The following is a 20895-nucleotide window of genomic DNA, read 5'->3' as shown; positions in this document are numbered from 1 at the left end:
GAGGCAAAAAGTCGCCAATCACCTTTTTTATGTTTATTTCATGGGAAAAATAAGCTTTCATACTATTTTACGTGACTTGTAATGTAATTGAAATGGGCTTCAGAACTTTTGGAGTTTTGCAGTATTTTAGATAGTGGATTGTACTGATAGAGAACTGCTGATTTTTGCACATGTGTGTCAGTGTAGCTTGTGTAATTGTGTGCGTGTGTATCACCACATTATATCTTGACTGTGTGTATCTGTCTGACTCAGCTCAATGGTTTCAGAGGCCAGATGAAGTGCTAATTATTTCAGATATGTACTGGATAAAACATGCCTAGTCCGCACCATTCACTACCCAGAATACCACTGCATTAATCACGTGCGTCAGCACATATTCATAAACACTCATTAAAGCCACAACATTGCACCTCACACAACACTACTCCCTGTCAACGCTAGACACAGTTTTCTGAAAAGAAAGTGCGGTCATCTAAGAAACCATATTGTCTGATGAACTCAGTGTGGGAAGCTAATTTTAAAGTCATGATCACCAGTTCTAAACCAATTTGACAGATTTTGGAGTATAATCTTAAATTATTATAAACTAGTGTAATGCCCATGCAAAATCTGTTTTTGTGTTTTTAGTAGTTGTTGGTTTGGTATATTTGATTTGCTGAATAGCCTATAGGCTACTATTACACAGGTGCCTAAACTCTGAGAAAACGATAACGTTAAGCGCAGCAGAATAAAATATTATATTTAAACAGTGTAGCTGACTTACAGATTCAGTTAACATCCACAAATGAATAAGCACGACGATTCAGGGGAGGTTCAGACCTTGGCTGGAGCAGGCTACACAGTGAACTCCGATAAAACGCTACGGTTGAGCAAACAAAATATAATATAATATAATATTCAGATATTTTAAAACCACAACCCTCTAATGTCAGAATGTTTATTTATGTTTATTTTGGGAAGTGGCCACTCAGTGTGTAGTGTGAGAGGGGGAGTGGCCTCAGTGTGCAGTGTGAGCCAGAGGCCAGCGGCTAGAGCGGCAAAAGCCAATGTGTGCTTCTTTTAATATTTAACAATATCTTTTGCATTTCTAATCCAAACAACGTTTGAAATCCATCGGACTAACGGTTCGAGAGATATGGGATTAACAGACAGACAGACGTTCCTGTAATTTATAGATAGATGTCCCTCAAAGATAAATACAAATCAGATTTGGTTAGCAGAAAAGAAAATGTTTATTGTTATAAATACTAATTTAATATAAATATCACAACAACAACATTATATATATATATATATATATGTATATTAGGGCAGTCAGTTAAATGCGTTATTAACGGCGTTAACGCAAACACATTTTAACGGCGTTAATTTTTTTATCGCGCGATTAACAGTCTTTTTGGCCTAGCAAACTTTGTAGTTTTTTTTCCACATGCTTTTGCAACAGGACGCGGCATGCGCGGCACTGCGCTATGAAACCCATTCATTTCTATGGCTTGCGCCGCGCGAGGACGTTTTGAAAGCGCAAGCGCAAGCGCAAGCGGATCTAGCTAGACCGGAAACAAAACAACAGGCACACACTTGTTTGGGCTTGCGAGCCGGATGCGCGGAATATAATGTGCCGAGCACGAATCTCTCTGCTCGATTCGCGCGCTCTCAGATACACGCTGCTCTTGTAAGAATTTTCTCTGGGCTCGCTCAGAGAATATGTGCCTGCACTTAAAACGTGTTCAGTGCAATCGTGAATCTCTCCTCTTCCCCAGCTAACAATTTTAGGTTATAAGAACGTTTTCATAACGTTCCCATTAAGTTATAAAAACGTTATTTCTGAATGTTATAGGAACGTTCAAAACGTCCAGTTTTGAGTGGATGACGAGCGCGAGACGCCGAAATGGATGCCAATAAGATTCTGAATGGAAAGTTTACTTTTAAAAAGTTGCCAAATGGTTCCATTGACAAGACCAAAGTGATCTGTGTGTTTTGTCGTTGTGAACTGATCATCATCGCAGCACCTCCAGTCTGAATACCACTTGATGATGGCCAAGCACACACACACACACACTCACACACAGCTGATGAGAATTCTCCGCCCCCTCATCAATATCAGGACCGACCTAGCCAGTATTTCTTTCACCCTTTTATTGATGGACAGTGTTACATTGTGTGAGAGATTATTTGCTCCAAGTGTGAATGTTTTAGTGTGAAATTGTGCAAATGTTTTTTTATTGAAAACAATATTGGCATATACTGTTCAAAGCAAGCCGATCCACTTTTCCATGTTGATAAGAGCATTAAAATGAGAAAAAATAATGGGACAAAAAGAAATCAAGAGACATTTAGAATAGATAAAAATGTGCGATTAAATGCGATTAATCGCGAGTTAACTATGACATTAATGCGATTAATCGCGATTAAATATTTTAATCGTTTGACAGCACTAACATATATATATATATATATATATATATATATATATATATATATATATATATATATATATATATATATATATATATATGTATGAAATAACATATGAATCAAGAAGAAATATCTCTATATTGAAGATAATGGGCTCTATCTTGCACTCGGCGCAAATGACTTTGTTCACTGACGCATGTATCATTCCTATTTTGCACCCGCGCAAAGCGGACTTTTCCCTCCACAGACACACGTCGGTTAACTAAGAAATACACTTGCGCTCCCCGGGGCGGTTCAGCGCAAAGAGGAGGCGTGTTCCGGCGCAAACTTTCCCTCATGCTATTTTGCTTTTCTATAAAACAATTGCGCCACTGACCAGAAAAAAACTAGTCTAAAGTCAGTGGCGCGTTGCGCGTTGTTCATTATGCTATTTTAAGCGCGCATGCTTGGCCATAATGTAGCGGGTGCACAACGCGCATACACCTTGATTCTCTCATCAACACAGATGCAGCAGTTTTTATTTTTGCAAATCATACATTATAACAAGGAAAAATATTAACACATGAGGGAAATCATTGTGGTGTCCATGAAAATTTAGTTTTTTTCCTCCCACGCCTGTTTAACCGACGCTGATTTGTATGGGGATGGGAGAAACCCACCCACGATAGATAGATAGATAGATAGATAGATAGATAGATAGATAGATAGATAGATAGATAGATAGATAGATAGATAGATAGATAGATAGATAGAGAGATAAATAGATAGATAAGTCTGATTTGAACGTTGAATTTCTTGTTATTTCTGCATGCATTCTAGCTTACTTCAGACAGTCAATAAACAGTGCCGTCTGAGGGTGTTACTGCATGAGGGTTTATGCCATAGTTTACAGGTGCACGCAAAACACGCAATACAACGTCACTTCTCTGTCTTTCACGGTCCTGACAAGAACGTCGGTCTCCTCGGCTGTGAACCGCTGCTGACGCGCGCCTGGTAAATCCGCCGTTATAATAGCAATCCGCCATGCAACATGCGCACCTGCTCTTAAAGGGAATGTGAGATGACGCTCTGATTGGTTTATTCCACTTTACGCCCAAACCACACCTATGAATAATGAAGCTACTTCAGGCCAACCTCTTTTAGATTTGCGCCAGGCGCAAGAGGCATTTATCCCGCCGGGAAAATAGCAACAGCGCCGGGATCCGCCCACAAAGTTACTTGCGCTTTGCGCTTTGACACTTGCGTTTCAGATCGTTAAAATAGGGCCCAATGTGTTTTCTGGAGCATGTTGAAGGTTGTTATGGGACTTTGCCAGTGGAACAAATTACCTCAAAGATTGAACCACTGGCTTTTCAGGAGATTGTAAAAAAAAAAAAAAAATCTATTTGGAAAGACAAATTGACTAGTAACGTTCCAATAGAGGCAGACCTTCAAATTATTCTAGGAGGTAAAAAAAACCCCTGAATTCTAAAAGAAATGCTTAACACTTTCCAAGCAATTACACTTGACCGGAGAAAAAAAATCCACTTCAGCTCAGCCATAATCTTCATCTGTAATTCTACATCACAACAACAATGATATCTGTATCTTCTTCTTTGAGATAAAATAGTGCAAATAGAAAATATCCAAGTAAATAACCTGTGATTTGCACAATCATTTCAAAATGAATTGTTCTTGCTCCAGAGCTTATTTCTGGTAGGTCTAAGAGAAGATGGAATAGACATGGAAATTATAGAGTTTGTAAAGTCTATAAGCTGGCGCAAAGCAGAGGCAGAAACATGCAGAGCTTGGCAGATGGTAAGACATCTTAGGGAAGTCAAATGCTTAAAGCTTGTCACCGACTGCTCGCCAATATCAGCGGTGAAGGTGACTGCAAAATATTTAGCCTTTAACTTCTTCAACAAGATTTAGTAACTTGCAGTGCTGAAATATTTTTAGAAATGTTTTGAAATGACTTCACACATATTTTGTGCTTTAAGATCAGACGTGGCAAATGCTCTGACATATTTGATAGAAATGGAATGAAACTCAAAGTGAAAAATGCAGCTGTCACACGCTGAACCAAAGACAGCCTAAACAGCAGGGGGGTATGGATTGCTTTGTCTCTTGTTTCATCACATTTGACAATGCCATTAAACTCAAACACAGGCAATATCTTGACTCATATTCAGATTGGAAATTTTACATCACGTGGCTCTCGTCTTCTCTCTCCAAGATGTATTTAGATTCGATTGATAAAATAAATAAAAGTCTAGATAAAAGAGTGTTATCTCTTCCTCCCTACTGCTGTCTGGATTATCAACAGGCTGCTTTATAGGGGCGTCACGTACAAGTGGGTGAACAGAGTGTATGAATACACTTCATATGTGGTAGAAACTGATTAGCCTTTCATTTATGTAAAGGACCCATTTCTGCAGGAAATAAAAAGTGCTTTGTTGATATTCAATAAGTGTACGAGTCTCAGTCTGGGTGTTTTCGCTTGCAGATGTATTTCATTTCGGGATTAAATGGTGAAATAAAATGACAAAGGATATATAACCATAACATACAGCACAAGCTATCCATTACAATGCCTGGTACAAATTGTATGATTTTGGGCTGTCCCAGACAAAAGATGACCAATCGTGGCGATTTCTGTGGTCGTGGCTCCTAAACGGTCCTACGTCAGTGAGAGGTTCAAAGACGGCCATTGCCACGTTCTTGCAACCAAAGATAGCCTGCGCCTTTTGACAGTGTCAGAAATTTTGCATGGACGATCATTTCACAAATGCTACATGAAATGTCATCTTGATCAAAGCTAAAACTCCATTTCTCTTATTTCACTTCCTCCTCTTTTTTTCAGCACACATAAAACCCGAATTGTCAAGGTGAAATTCATCTTGCTCCAGTTTACCACTAGCGTATGCTGATACTAACTTGTGTCGTAGCCTACGATTCAATAGGTGCCATCATCATACAGCCTACATACATGTCGTACCCAAGTTTCTTAGATCCATGTTGTACAGATTTGTAATGATTTTAGGATTGCCAAACTCGCAGTCTGTATCAGGCATTAGACAATTACTGAGATGCAGCTTCAAATATAGACCCTGCTCGGACCAAATTCTGTTTAATGAAGGTGGATCCCAAATGGATCCTTAAATATATATGTCAAATATTGTTTCAACAGTGTGTGTGTGAAGATAAAAAATGGCCAGTGAAGAAATTGCTCACAAATTAAATGTCTCTTTAGATGAAGTTTGGACAAAATGACCTGATAACATCTTAACATTGTGCGATAAATGAATATAAAGGAAAGTGGGATGCAATCTGTTCTTTGTTTAACTAGATGGGAACGTCTCAAAGGCATATATTACTCTATACCAGTACACTATAAAAAGTCGAGACCAGCAGTCATATAGTGGTATAATTTTGAACTGGTGGAAGACGTCGACAAAACTGGAATCTATCATGAACATCCTATCTGGCAATTCCAAAGACGTGACCGAAAACAGGAATACTGATGAAAAATTATGTTTTCATAATGTTTAACTATAGGGTTATTATACCATATGAAAAACTATTGTATATTAAAGATAAACCTGTAATTCTAAGCTTAAAATACTGTTATTCCAGCTGCAGAGACAACAAGTGTTGTACCTTCTTGCTTTGTGGTATTTTTAAAACAATGCTCTGTTTGTTTGAGTATCCTGAAATGCCCAACAACAGCTCAACAAATAGTGTGAGTTTGGGGTGTGGCTATTGTTTGACTGACCAATGGAATAAATAGTAAATGTTTGGGATACCTGTTTATGCATAAATATTTATTTTTCGTGGTTCCTTGCACACACTATGTTATGACACTTTTATCATAGCGCATGATTTGCAAATGAATACATTTAATGTTTGCAACACATAATCAGCTCCATATGTATGGCTTTCCTACGTAGTAAACTTGCTCAGTCGCTCACCTGGTACAGTGTTGCACATGTGATACAGAGCACTCAGGTACGGGTCCTGTGAAACACGAGTCACGGCACTTGATAAAAGAGCTCAAAGACTTGTAGAAGCAAGCTGAAATGGTATGGTTGCTTCAGCAAATTAGTTTTTATCACACATTTGCTTTTGTTAACATTATAGCTTAGGTTTAGTGAAGGTGGTACGTTATTTTCAAACACAAACCTTTTAGCGCCACTCACCAAACATTTCATTTCCGAACTGCAGCGATACATATAACAACTAACAAAAAACGTTGCCAGATTGACGTTCATCTGTTTTGGATAAATCTGAACCATTCATAGAGCCACTCATTGGACAAGGAGCAATGTATCTTGCAGAAATGTCATCACAGGTGAGTTTTTCCAGTGAGCCTGGGTTGGTAAATCTATATTAAGTAGCACAGATATTTTTGCCCATCATCGTTGTCCTCAACACATAACAAATGTGAAAAGCAGTAAAAAATTGAAGTGGCTTTATTGATCAGGAAACAAGCACAGCATTAGCATATCTGGAGCTCACAGCATTCTACAAAGGGAGGTGACCCTTACATCAAAGCAGTGATGAGATGACGTAGAACTCTGCTAATTCCAGAGGTGATCAAATCACAATGGTTTATCAAAGTCATGTGACACAGCAAAAGCTCCATTGAATGTCTCTGTGAAGTGCTACTCTTTTTCATAGTTCATTTCTTTGCATCTGAAACTTACATTCGTCAAATGGTCTCATCCTGATACCATATCCCCTCCCCGCCTGACCATAGCTAAAAATCTTATACACAAACGTACTGTACATGTAGGCTACACACACACTCAACAATCACACACTTCTGTATCAACCAGTCACAACATTATCCAAACCCCAGTAGGCCTTTTTGATATACAATACAGTATCAACACTGTTTTTGGGAGTATGTGGGGGATGCTTTTCATCTCAGGTACATTGAGATTCAAATTCACTTTGTTTTTTGGTTAAAAGGTTGTATGACTAAATGTGAACTGACACCTTTTGGAGAATTCACATTTTGTTTCTTAGATTTCATTCATCGCTACTTTTGCTCCCTCCGAATATGACAGCACAGTTTTGAAAATAATTTCAAAGCAAGGATTGCGATATCAGTGTCTGGTGACAGGATCATTTTTCTTATCATTTGAATCTATATATTCCAGATGTTTCAACAAAAGTAAAGGTCCTTGCAGACAGAGTGCGAAATTTTCATATGCGTTTTTTCGTATTCGTTATTCGGTGGTTCTGAATTGTCAAAACACCTCTCAAAATGCTTGCTACGGAATGCGAAAAACGCAGAAAATCAAACCCGATCCACATTTTTTGGCAGTGTTTAAACGTGATTGACACAGCGTGAGGTCCTTTTTTGTTTTGTTTTTTACATGCGAAATTTTCGGACGAGAATTTCGGACTCAGTGTGCAAGGACCTTAAGTCTTGGAACATTCACGCCAAATGAGAAAAGATTATTATTTGATTTTTTTTAGCATCTGGTAAAATAGAGCTGATTATTACATCACTGCATCCTTTTAGAAACAATGTAATCTTAGAATACTCATAAATCTTTTGGTACTAAAAGTATTGAATATATTAATGAAAAAAAAAGAAGGTTTGCCTGTTGATGTTTATCTGTTTTGACAGATGGATCCCCTACTGATACGACATATCTTTAATGTGTTTCCATTGCATTAGTGTCATATTTACACAAAGAATGTTCATATTTATCATTTGCTTTGCAATTGTACGTATATAACAAGCCTAGGACACAATATATAAATCTTTTTAGTTTTGACCTTTACATTTATATATATTTATATCGATGTCTGTTTGTTAATAACTTCAGTGTTTGGAATGTTGATAAAAGAGTCATATGTTTCTAGTGCATTTACTGAACCTGTGTATTGAGGTGAGTACATTTTTAGAAACATTCCGAACATCAAAACTCGGCATCGACCTCCTCCACACAGCGGCTAGAAAATAATGAGGAGGTAAAACAAAGACTAAGGCCACATCAGAAATTGCACACAATGATTCACATGACGATGAATGTCCCAAAACGGTTGAATTCTTTTGTCAGGGTTTTTCTAGTGTAGAACCAGAGACAGATTATGCCATGACTATTAATGGTTAGTGGTATGAGCACCTCCAGGTTTTTCTCAGTCATGCAGTTCTTGTCACTCCCACTGCTCGTCTAGAACTTTCTCTAGGGTCTCTTCATCTTTCATTTAAAGACAACACATAATAATTAACAGCTGTACTTTTGGAAAGAAAAACATTCATATTCACAGACAAAATTATACATGTGTGGGCAGCCCATCGACATTGCGAACCCACACGGAAGCCGCTTGCAAAGATCTACTTCTCCTGTTGATCCTCTGGTACGCTTTCATCAACTTCATCTCAACATTCCTTTTCTTTTTCAAATCTGTCAAGCTAATAGAGAATGTGACTAAGAGAGCTGTCGCCCGTGACATCCACCTTGCGCAGTGTCGACAGGGTACAGATTTAAACTTCAAACACTTCACGTTTAAAAGAACCACTGGAAAGTAATTACTCCTGTTCGACTGGTGGACAAAAGAAGGAAAAAAGACGGAACTGAAAAGGAATAATCACAATGAGAAAGCTAAAGCAGCTGTCAAAGAAGAGCGTGGCAAATCCAATAAATGGGCAGTGGGCAGGGATGGAGAATGCCTCTCAGAGATGGTGTAATACAGTGCTAATTCAGCCCTGATGGGTGTTGCGAGACGCCCTTTTTATGGGCGGTGTGGGCGGCAGGAGTACAGTAGACTGGAAAGCTTTGTGCCTGGGTCTTTAGTTGCAGGTCCACCAATCAGGCGCCTTACAGGTCTTCGACTTTGGAATCAAGCGGCTTTCTTGGCCGCTTGCTCGTTCGCTATGCAACTTTCTCAATCGGCCATGGCAAAGATGCAGCAGACTTTTTGATATGTGTCTCTGTGTTCTTTCTGTTTGGTGTTCATTTGAAAGAAAGAAAGAAAGCTGCAGTAGAGGAGAGAGGCGTGAGTTTGGTCTGAAGATGATCATGAGGGGGTTTCCATCAGCCTTGGCCTCACTGTGCTGGCTTATGAAGCTCAGGTAGTTCTACATAGTGAGGTTTCCAAGAGCAAACAACAGACCGAGCATCAAAACATCAGTTAGGGCTTTTGTGCCTGGACTTGAATTTGTGGGCACCTCTACTCTTGTGTTCGGTGGGCTGCCAGGAACCTGTGAACAAACAAACAAAATAATAGCTCACACTTTAGATTAGGATCCAATTCTCAACTAATTATTAACTACTACTTTTGCCTCAATAAACTCCTAACTACTGCTTATTAATAGTTTGTAAGGTAGTTGTTAAGTTTTGGTATTGGGATTAAGGATGTAGAATATGCTCATGCAGAATAAGGCATTAATATGTGCTTTTATAAGTACCAATAAACTGCCAATATAGTAATATGCATGCTAATAAGCAACTAGTTCATAGTGAGAATTACCATAAACTAAAGAGTTATTAATAATAATATTGTAAGGAACACCAGACATTGTTCAAACTGGTGAATCTCGTGAAAATAAGTCCAGGTCACATTTTACAAAAAAATAAAAAATAAAATTATATATGATATGGATCTTTATGATATGACTTACAGATGAAAGTTATTAGGACCATTACTATTATTAGAATTATTCTTATTGTTGTTGTTTTATTGACATTATTTTCATGATACTACAGGTGCCTATTGTTGACAAATACTGCCAAAATGCTTCTGAACATTTTTCTTTGTAATGTTCACTACTCAATAACTTTTATTGCATATTATAGAATAACTCATTATTTTATTTTCAGTGGTGATTACCATTTCATTCTTATTACAATTACATTCATATATTACAGTGATACAAATTATTAATAATATAATTTATTTATTTTACTTTGTGACTGACATTATTTTCATGATACTGCAGTTGCATATAGTTGACAAATATTATTATTAACACCATCATTAATACTTAAAAATACTCAATCATTTGGTGTATAATATGACCCGGACAAGTTCTTGACAGCTTTTGTGAGATTTACCCAAACCCTCTGAAGCTTTTGCAGCACATGCAAGTGACTGTACAAGGGAAATGTCTTATTATAACACATTTACAATAAAGCCACAATGCATGCTCTGGTGCAATGGTGCTCTGCACACATGATAGTCATCAAGCCTTTTTCCCTCATGCACAAGCAAGAGATCCTTATACATAATGCTTGAACTCACTAGCTTGGAAAGTTTCATCTCTGCACTTCTTACCTCACTTTCGCAGATGTAGTCTTTTGCTTGATAGCAATCAAATTCCTGCAAGGAAATAAGGTTATCCTTAAAATATGTAATTAAGTATAATACGATGGTGTCTTGTTTGAAAGGATCTACTTTATCTGTCTGTAATGCATTCTTTTATCATTCTATCTTATCTATCATCTGACAATGAATCAAATCTGAAGTGCTACCAGACTCTCTGATATGTCTTTCATTTATAGATTTTTTTTGGGGGTCAACACCCCCCAGCATTAAGCAGTCCAGTTTAATCATTTAACCAGTCTGACAGAAGAGTTCAAAGTGTTTCTTGGATAAGGTTTAAGAAAAAAATCCAAACTGTAATTCCAAAATGAGTTAGATGCCAAAATGTGCATAATAAGATTGCAAATACATTGTAATCTTCTAAATGTGTCTCTGTGTGTGTGCTACTCTGATGGGGCTCTCAGATCTGTAAAGGGTAATAAAGGGATTGATGAGGCTCTTGCAGAAGCATGACTTAGCTGAACTACAGGGATATCAATCAAAATATGTCATTATGCCACTCAGTTCAAAAGCTTGCACTCAAAGAGATGTCATTCTGCACAGTGCTGAAAAAATTAGAGGGAATATTGTTGTAATTAGCTGGTACGTACTTGGACATTTTGATTTGCTTAAAGGTGGTACCTGGATTGAAAAGTTTGAGAACCAATGATTTATATGATTACTTTCATTCATATTTTTAAAGGGTGAAAATTTGTGTAATTTAATTTCATTTAATGTCAAACTAGTATACTGCATTTTTTTATATCAAAGGGGATTTTAAGAATGTATAGGATGACCATTAATGTAGCACATGATAGTGAGTAAATAGTGACAATTATCTTTTTTTTAAGTGAACTATTCCTTTAAAGGCACACAATGTAAGATTTTTGGATTAAAATATCCAAAAACCACAAGAACAATGTTATATATTTTGTTGATTTGTGTACTTACATTATCCCAAATGTTTCTAAGAATGTTTAAATCCAGAGAAATAAGCTGTTTTAACCAGGACACGGACTGTGTTCGTGCGTCGCCTATCAATGACATCATACCCGCCTTACCGGTAGCCGCCGAGCGAACGCACCGAGTAGCATCATAACACTCAAATGTATCTAATATGATAAAACAGCTCTGCGTTACCCCACATACGCATGTCCGGAAGAAGCAGAAGCGGCGTCTGCGGCATAATAAAAGCTCCACTGCTCTCGAGCCGAGTGTCGTGCTTGTCTCTCATTAGCAATCACTCCAGTGGCTCGTTCCGCTCCAATGGCTTTCGTAACGTTAATACATTACCGGTTATCCATGAACATGATTTCTGCCCTTCGAGTCCCTTCGCATTCTCCACCGGCTGTAGAGGTGAAGACAACAACTCCCATGATTCCGCGAAATCAAGGCGTCATCAAGCTATACACCTTTGTTTTGAATAAACGACCTCTAGTGGCAAAAAGTTACATAGTGTGCCTTTAATAACGATTTTCCGAATTTAAAAATAGAAAAAAAAAAACTTTTTTTTAAAAGTTGTACAAGAAAATACTATTTCAGTCTTTTTACTTCAAAAATTCACTTTTAATTTAATGTATTACTTGTCATTTTTTTTTATCATTTCTTACATTTACTAGCAATTTCTGTATTTTTTTTTTCAGTGCTTTTCACTGAGACCTAGAAATTAGAAATTTACATGTCCTGCATTTGTGGTAAAAGTTCTGTTAAATAAACTCGTATAATATAGACAGACATACATTGTCCAATTCTACTCATCTTGCTTTATTTTAAGCAAACGCTTTTGGCCATCTTCTTTTAATTGTCTGAATTCTCATAAGTCCTCGTACTTCTGAAGGTCTTTGCAAGGAGGTGCAAATCATTCCCTTCCTATTCACTCATATAACCATACATTTATTCCTGCATGTTGTAAAATTCTGTTCCCCAAACAAGGTCATCAAAGCTTGTTTGTCAAGACGTCGCCGCGGCATTGTTTATGACAAAGAACGATGGAATTGAACTAGTGCACTCGCACAGACACAGACTCGCCCTAATCCAATAAATCTGTTTTCAATTATGTTAGAATAAAGACTGAGACCTTTCAGCCGCGCCTGGAGAACATCTGCGCGCCCAGGTTGGCATTTGCAATAAGCCCACTGAGGCTTAGAAGAGATGCAATCATCTCCCGACACCTTCAAGATAGGAAAAAAGTATAGCGCGTGGACAATGACGATGCCCAGTCTTGGTTTTGAATTGTTTCTAGAGATATCAAGAACACCTCTCAGCGATTTGTAATTAAAATCGCATTCTTGCAGCAACATCCTGCATATGTTTGCATCTCACAAAGGTGTTGGTTTAATCAGGTGCTGTAGTCAAGAAAACCGAACAGCCACAACACATACAACGGCCAGGAGGCAGAGACTGTATCCCATAGGGATTTAGTGCCTCAATTTGTGTCCGCTGTGTGCTGCTCCCTTAGTCAGCCTTCTCTCCACACAATGCTATTTACCCGAGACTCAATCGATCTTAATCTTCCCTCCTCTGATTAAAAGGTAGAGAATGAAGCACTATTAGAATGAGTGATTTCAAGATGTTTTGAAAGTAAGTGCATTATATGAGCTGTTAAAGTGCGTGTGGAATTTCACCACAAACCCCCCAGCGAGCAAACAGTCGTCTATAATACGTCTAAAAGACGTAATTGTTAGACATCCAGAAGACGTCCTCACAGGAGCCAGAATGAAAGTTTTTATACGTCTTTTCAGGACGTTGTTTAGACGTCAATTAAAGACGTGCTACAGACGTAATTTTTAAACATCCAGAAGACGTCCTCACAGGAGCCAGAATGAAAGTTTTTTATACGTCTTTTCTGGACGTTGTTTAGACGTAAATTAAAGACGTGCTACAGACGTAATTGTTAGACATCCAGAAGACGTCCTCACAGGAGCCAGAATGAAAGTTTTTTATACGTCTTTTCTGGACGTTGTTTAGACGTCAATTAAAGACGTGCTACAGACGTAATTTTTAAACATCCAGAAGACGTCCTCACAGGAGCCAGAATGAAAGTTTTTTATACGTCTTTTCTGGACATTGTATAGACGTAAATTAAAGACTTGCTACAGACGTAATTGTTAGACATCCAGAAGACGTCTTCACAGGAGCCAGAATGAAAGGTTTTTATACGTCTTTTCTGGACGTTGTTTAGACGTAAATTAAAGACGTGCTACAGACGTAATTGTTAGACATCCAGAAGACGTCTTTACAGGAGCCAGAATGAAAGTTTTTTATACGTCTTTTCTGGACATTGTATAGACGTAAATTAAAGACGTGCTACAGACGTAATTGTTAGACATCCAGAAGACGTCTTTACAGGAGCCAGAATGAAAGTTTTTTATACGTCTTTTCTGGACATTGTATAGACGTAAATTAAAGACGTGCTACAGACGTAATTGTTAGACATCCAGAAGACGTCTTCACAGGAGCCAGAATGAAAGGTTTTTATACGTCTTTTCTGGACGTTGTTTAGACGTAAATTAAAGACGTGCTACAGACGTAATTGTTAGACATCCAGAAGACGTCTTCACAGGAGCCAGAATGAACGTTTTTTATAAAAAAATTTTGGACATTGTTTAGACGTCAATTAAAGACATGCTACAGACGTAATTGTTAGACATCTAAAGGCAGCCAGAATAAAAGTTGTATTAGTCACGTTTTCTGTAGTATAAATGTCAAAGAAGACTGTTAAAGACCCATATTGAAACGGAAATCCCATTTGTGCATTTTGCAAGGATCCAACTTTAAAAAATCTTTACTTCAAAACAGTGGCAGTGAGTTAGTTCTCACTGAGAAAAACCCAGTTACTCATTGTTAATGGTTGTCGTGTCATGAAACTGCAGACACACAGACCATAGACCTAAATAAGATTTGAAAGAATTTTGATAATATTGAATACTCAATTGAATACGGGAACTGTGTAGTGTATATACAAGTCTTGCATTTGTATATCTTATCAATATAATTGTAATAAACTGCTTACCATTTGCCTGTAAACCAAACTGATCACTCCAAGAAATCAACTATTTAAATCTCAAAATATATATTTTATTACTATTTTGTTCTACTGGACCAAAACTTAAAAGCCAGAACAGTAAAGTTATAAATTAACACAATTTCCCTTTAAATAATCTATAAAATGTTGTTAAAACAGTATAACATATCAATTAACAAAATGTGGCTGCTATAAGCTTCACAAGCTTCATTTATAGCGGCAAGCCCCGACTCTCCCGGGGGCATGTTTCAGATGATCGGCTGCAGACTTTATTTGGGCCTCTGTTGCAGCTGGGTCCCATTTCATGACAGCAGCTACAATCAAAGCAAAAAAATACACATGTAAAATAAATAAATACAAACGCCACTGTTGTGGTTTAGCTTGCAGCAGAGATGCATAGAAAATTTTAGTACTCGAATCAATGAAATGAAACAGTTATTAAATCACAAATCAAGTAAAATTACATCAAGCCTGATATAAAGCATTCCACACACACATACATATATATATACACACACACACATATACATATATATTTTCGTATTCGTATTGAACCGTTCGGTACGAGGCTTTCGGTTCAGTGTGCATTACAAACCGAACGGTTTGTTGGACTATTTTTCCTGCTGACCAAAATTTCGTTATTTAAAATGTAGGGGCGTGGCAAGCGTGCTCATAATGTAAGAGATGCTGCCGCGACCACAACATTGCCCAACATCAAATAGCAAACGTAATGTAAGCGGAACGAAACTGCAGCTGCGCTACTCGTTATTGTGTGGTTGACGGATCGTTTATCAGTTTGGACCAATCCAGCGTCTTGATCAAGCGACACTGTTACTACACAGCACTAAGAGATCCAGTAAAGAAAGCAGTTGAATTTGCCACTGAAGTAATAATATCGCAGCGAGATCTAGTGAGAAACATTCACATTTCTCCGTTATTAACGGATCAAACAGCGCTGACGTGGAAAACAGGAATAAACATTGTGCCATGAATGAACTATCCAGTGCCCACAGATCAGCAACATTCACCATGGATTTACTGTAGTAACACTACTAACTGTAACCATGGAAGTTTGGCAGGAATAGTAGGCTATAATGCTTTCAAGTAACGTTACGTCGGTTTTATTTCGACATTATGAATAAAATTGCTGCCCTCAAATGTTAATCTGAAATAAAATAAACCTTTGTTTATAACTACTACAATATTACAATTAATTTTTTTCAAGGAGCAAGGAGCTGTTTTTGTTTTATATGCTCCTAAGAAGAGTCAAGTGTAGCTCCATCACTGCTCAAAGTAAAAAATTATCATACTTTGATGAAAAATTATTAAAAAAATTAAATCAAGGAAATTTCTCTGGCTTTTCTTTCTTTTTGCTGTATCAAAAACGTACCGAACCGTGAATTTTGTGAACCGTCACACCCCTAACATATATATTTATTTACATTTGAATAGTTATCAAAGACCTGTTTGTGAAAGGTTTTTTATTTTTATTATTGTTTATGTTAAAACTAGGGGTGTGACGGTTATTATATAACCGTGAGACCGATGGTTATAGTTGAACACCGTCATTAGAACTTGTGGTGGCAATTTTAATGATATTCATTGATCTTTAGTTAAATATAGATGATTCAAAGAATGTCACATGTGTGTCTCTCACTTGTAGTGAGAGAGGATTCTGTTTATGTACCTGGGGAGGCAGAAGAGGGAGACACTCCAGAGAACAGACGAACAAGGACCTCTGACCTAGATGTCAGAAGGCCACTTAGTGCAGGGGAGCTTAGTGGGCCAACTAGTGACGTCTATGGAAAACTACTGGGAGGAAGGCTCTGGGGGGAAGAAGGCCTTGAAACTAAGATAAAAGCTAGTTCAGTCTGTCTGGGGGTGTGTCACTCTTCTGCACAGGGTAACAACTGTGTATTAGACTGCTCCTATTCTTGCAAGAATAAATACTTCTATTTTATATAATTTGACTCTGAGTGTCTCTTACGCAGTGATGTTTGTTTGAGATGAATTTTTGCCACAATAAACTCTATAACCGCCAAAACCGTGTTATTAAAATATATTGCAGATAAGGTTATACTAATATCAGTGTTGGGGAGTAACGGAATACATATACCAGCGTTACGTATTCAGAATACAAATTATGAGTAGGCCTAACTGTAGTCTCCACAGAACAAAAAAAATTGTAAAAAAAAAAAAATTGGGTTTGCATTTATGAGGAAAAAACAATGTTACGGACATGAGCGCTCTGAACGCGGCACTAAAAGATGCTTTAAAAATTTCACAGACACACCAAACAGAAAGCACAAAACCTTTCTTTAAAGTGCATTTAGTTTTGTATTAATTGTATCTTAATTTTAATCAATGTTTCATCAACCAATTGCCTGGATTTAATAAATAAGAAGTAAATATAGCAGACGATAAACACGGAGGCGCCGGCGTGTGAACTGGAGCTCGTCTCATAAATGAACCGAAACTCAGCATATAAGGTAGCCTACTTGCCTCACAGACAGGTCTACTTTTAAACAGAACAATTCAAAACGTAAGAATACAGACTGCTCTCTGCTTATGTAATAAGCAGATAATCCGTATGAATTGTGTATTTCTCTCTGGCGCGTTGACTACTGCGAAGATCGTGAGTCAGCATCGTCAACTTCATCTTTGCAGCCGACACTGGCAAAGAAAACACTTGTTTATTAATAAACAATTAAAATATCTCATTGCTATATTTTACATATTCATAATCATTACTTTTGCCGGTTCTTTGTGACAGATTTTAGGTGCTTATTGGCAGCACCAGCCTTACATGTTACACCACCGCATCACCGCACCCACCAGAATAGGCCTGTTTGATTTTTTTTTGTTAAAGTCCCACTCCGATCATATTTTGAGCTATTTTTAAACATTCCCAGTGGTCTTTAAATTATGATTATGCCATTTTTAGCCAAAATCACAAAACCTGTGCCGTATTCTGGGACTTCGCTTCAGCAGAGCGGCAGTAGCTCATTAGCAAATCGCCTCTGCGTTGTGGGCGGTGCCGTTGGCACGGAGACGACCCTCCCCCTGCCCGTTGCTGAGAGCTCTGTCTCTCCCGCTAGCTTACACCCCCAATACCGGTGGGGCAACAGTATTATATACACGTTAATTATTATTATACGAAGTTAATCAAAGTTATCACCGATCACCAATCATTATTTCACTCCAAGACATCGCGTGTGGAGACGCCCAGTGGAGTTACTACGTCACAACTCCAGTCTATTTTAGCCGGCATTTTAGCGTCTGCTACTGATTCACAGCCATTTGAATGTAGAAATACTCAGAAATACAAGCTTATTTTTCTCAAGATATGTCCTCTAACATCAGAAAAATGCCACAAGAACATGTTAACACCTAGAAAAACATTATTTTCATCGGAGTGGGTCTTTAAGGATTTGTTTACTGTGTGTGATTCATTTAATGGAAAGCTCAAGTCACTGCTAGTTGTCTGGCTGTTAATTCTAAATAAACGTAGAGCAAGTAGCAGTGTCTGCTCGTTTATTCAAACTAAGTTGTCCTATAACAGACGAACGTCGCAACGCTATGTTTTTTTTTGTTTTGAAAACCAAATCTTTTGTATGTGAAAGAGCCATGCGTTAAAAGTCAGATGGCACAAAATATGAACAAAATAAATAAAATAATTGAATATTGAATTGCATAGCATCATATTTTTCTCCATTGCATCGTATTACATTGAATCGCATCGCGTTGAGTTGAAATCAAATCGCACCGCATCGTAATAATAGTGAATCGCATTGCATTGCATCGGTAGCTGCTTATATGTAGCCTATCTTTAATGTATCGTATCGTTGGCTATGCATCGACATGCGTATCGCATCGGCCTCAGTTATGGAGATGCACATCCCTAATACCTACATAGGAAAAGTAACTACATTTACATACTGTGAATCGTTTTTTTTAAATCGAGAATCGTTTTTGCATCGAAAATCGCTATTGAATCGAATCTTGAGCCTAAAAATCGGAATCGTGACATTTTCTGAATCGTACACCCCTAATATAAACACACATAGCTGTTTGCTTGGAACACCTCTTTAATTGTAAATTTATTAAATCACATGTAAGGTTTATAAATAGTAGCTAAAGGAGAGTAAACTGATACCCCCTTTATTTTCTCTACCTTATGCCGTCCGAAAGGGTATGTGATTTTCTTTCTTCAGATGAACACATTTTAGAAAAAATAAACTAGACTTTTAGAAAAATTATCCATCTCTTGTGTTTGTGTTAAATACTGCAAGTGAATAGACACCAAAATGCGGAAGGTCGAAAAAGTCCAAGAGCATTGTAAAGCTCACATGATAAATGCAGAAAACATCTTGTGTGAACAACACAGCAGGCTGTACTGTATGAAGTTTCTGGTGCATGCACTTGCATTATATTGGCTTACAATAATGGATAATTTTTCAAAAAATCTTTGTGGAAAATATACATCTGGAATGGCACGGGAAAAAATAGATTTTTTTTTATTTTGGAGTGCACTGTGCCTTTAAAATTGACTACGGTTTTAGATACTGCAATGGATACTTACTAGTGATGGACTTGTTTCTCTGTTGGTGCCTGTTCTGCTCCGTAAACATTGTTCCAATGCTTGATCTAAAAAAAAAAAAAAGTTAAAAAGTGCGTTAATAAATTATTGATCTGGGTGACATAGGACCATTTTGAATGTGTTCCTTAAATAAATTATACAGGTTATGTGTTATATAAATCTGGAGAACCCTTACTAAAATTAACAATGTTTTGTGACACTAACCAAATGGTAATAAATTATTGTAATCAATCCACCATAAAAAAAACATGGTTTCTACACCTTTACTATAATAAAAACCATGGTTAATTTAGCAAATGTCCTTAAAAGAACAGCTCATCCAAAAAAAAAAGAAAAGTTCTCTCATTATTTAGCCTACTCACCCTCATGTTGAAACTGTATGAGTTTCTTATGTAGAACCATAATTAAGATATCTTGAGAAATGCCTTATTTGTTTTTGTTTTTCTCATACAGTTGTTTTATTCCCAACATTCTTGTGTTTCACAAAAGTAAGTTAGACATTTATTTTTGGGTCAGCTAGGCCTGTATAAACTCAAGAAGATAGAAGATAAAACATTGTCTGGAGGGTTTGAACCAGTGTGCCTTTGAGCAGAGTGTCCATGTTCTGCCTCTATTTCACGTGTATTTTATGACAATACTCACCATCTGAAGATCGTGTGGCTGGATAATATTTAACGTTACTCCCAAAATGCCTGGATCATGAAGGAAACACACACAGCAATATTAGCTATTTGTTTTTACTTAGGCTACTAACAGAGACATTTACAAAAGCTTGCAAAATTGACTCACCAGCTCCAAGACAATAACGTTAGGCCTAACTTTAACGTTAAATCCCGCGATCAACAATTTAAAAGCCTAGTTTGCAGATTCTTCTAGACTCGAGTAAAGGAGTGTGGTTCGAGTTCTTCTGTCTAAAGAGACAATGTTCTCAGTTCACTCATTGTAAAGCTCCAATGCTGAGTTTTATTTTATTTTTTTATCATAAACTAAGTTAGCTGACAATACACATGCTAGCTCAGCACATAATTAGCCTAATACATTGGAATACCGTACTAATATCAATATTTCTCTAATCGCGTTTAGATTCTCAATTTAATACACTATATTTTGATGTATTAGAATTTGTATAAAATAAAAAGTTATTTACGTTACCTTCCGTAGATTGCAATATGTCCATTGTTCGTTGTCCATATTCCTTGTTTGTTCTTCATTTACATCCCGCAACTCGCTCAAAATAAACATTTAGCAGTCCGATGTAAAATAATCCATGTTTTAAACAATGTAAAAGCCACAAAACCGAAGTAGGTCCCGAGCAGGAGCACAGACACCCACTCACTTCAACTGACGTATTCAAACTTGACTGGTAAAGGCGCGCATAGTTGTCATTGGCCAGATTCCTGGATGACAGTCAGAATAACCAATCATGCTCAAAACAACTCGGAGAGACAGCCAATAGTGTGAAAACATTGCAATAACAGGACAATATGAAATGTTTTAAAAGAAAGAATAGGAAAAAAATATACACGTGCTATTTAGTTGTATTTGTAGGCTGGCT

At 37.3% G+C, this 20895-nt stretch overlaps 1 protein-coding gene across 1 annotated transcript in view; it reads right to left on the bottom strand.

Moving 5' to 3' along the window:
- Positions 1-9270: 9270 nt before the first annotated feature.
- gfra2a (GDNF family receptor alpha 2a) overlaps positions 9271-20895 on the bottom strand; it is a 104574-nt gene continuing 92949 nt past the window's right edge. The window contains exons 8-9 of the mRNA XM_056246546.1: positions 10690-10734; positions 9271-9616 (exon numbers count right to left, since the gene is read on the bottom strand). Of these exons, the coding sequence (XP_056102521.1) occupies positions 9494-9616; positions 10690-10734 (168 nt within the window). The 3' untranslated portion in view covers positions 9271-9493. The remainder of the gene's footprint in view (positions 9617-10689; positions 10735-20895) is intronic.

This window comes from Rhinichthys klamathensis, unplaced genomic scaffold, assembly GCF_029890125.1.
Source record: "Rhinichthys klamathensis goyatoka isolate OS25496 unplaced genomic scaffold, OSU_Roscu_1.1 h1tg000040l_1, whole genome shotgun sequence".
NCBI classification, from domain to species: domain Eukaryota; kingdom Metazoa; phylum Chordata; class Actinopteri; order Cypriniformes; family Leuciscidae; genus Rhinichthys; species Rhinichthys klamathensis.
This window is presented reverse-complemented; position numbering and strand designations above follow the sequence as displayed.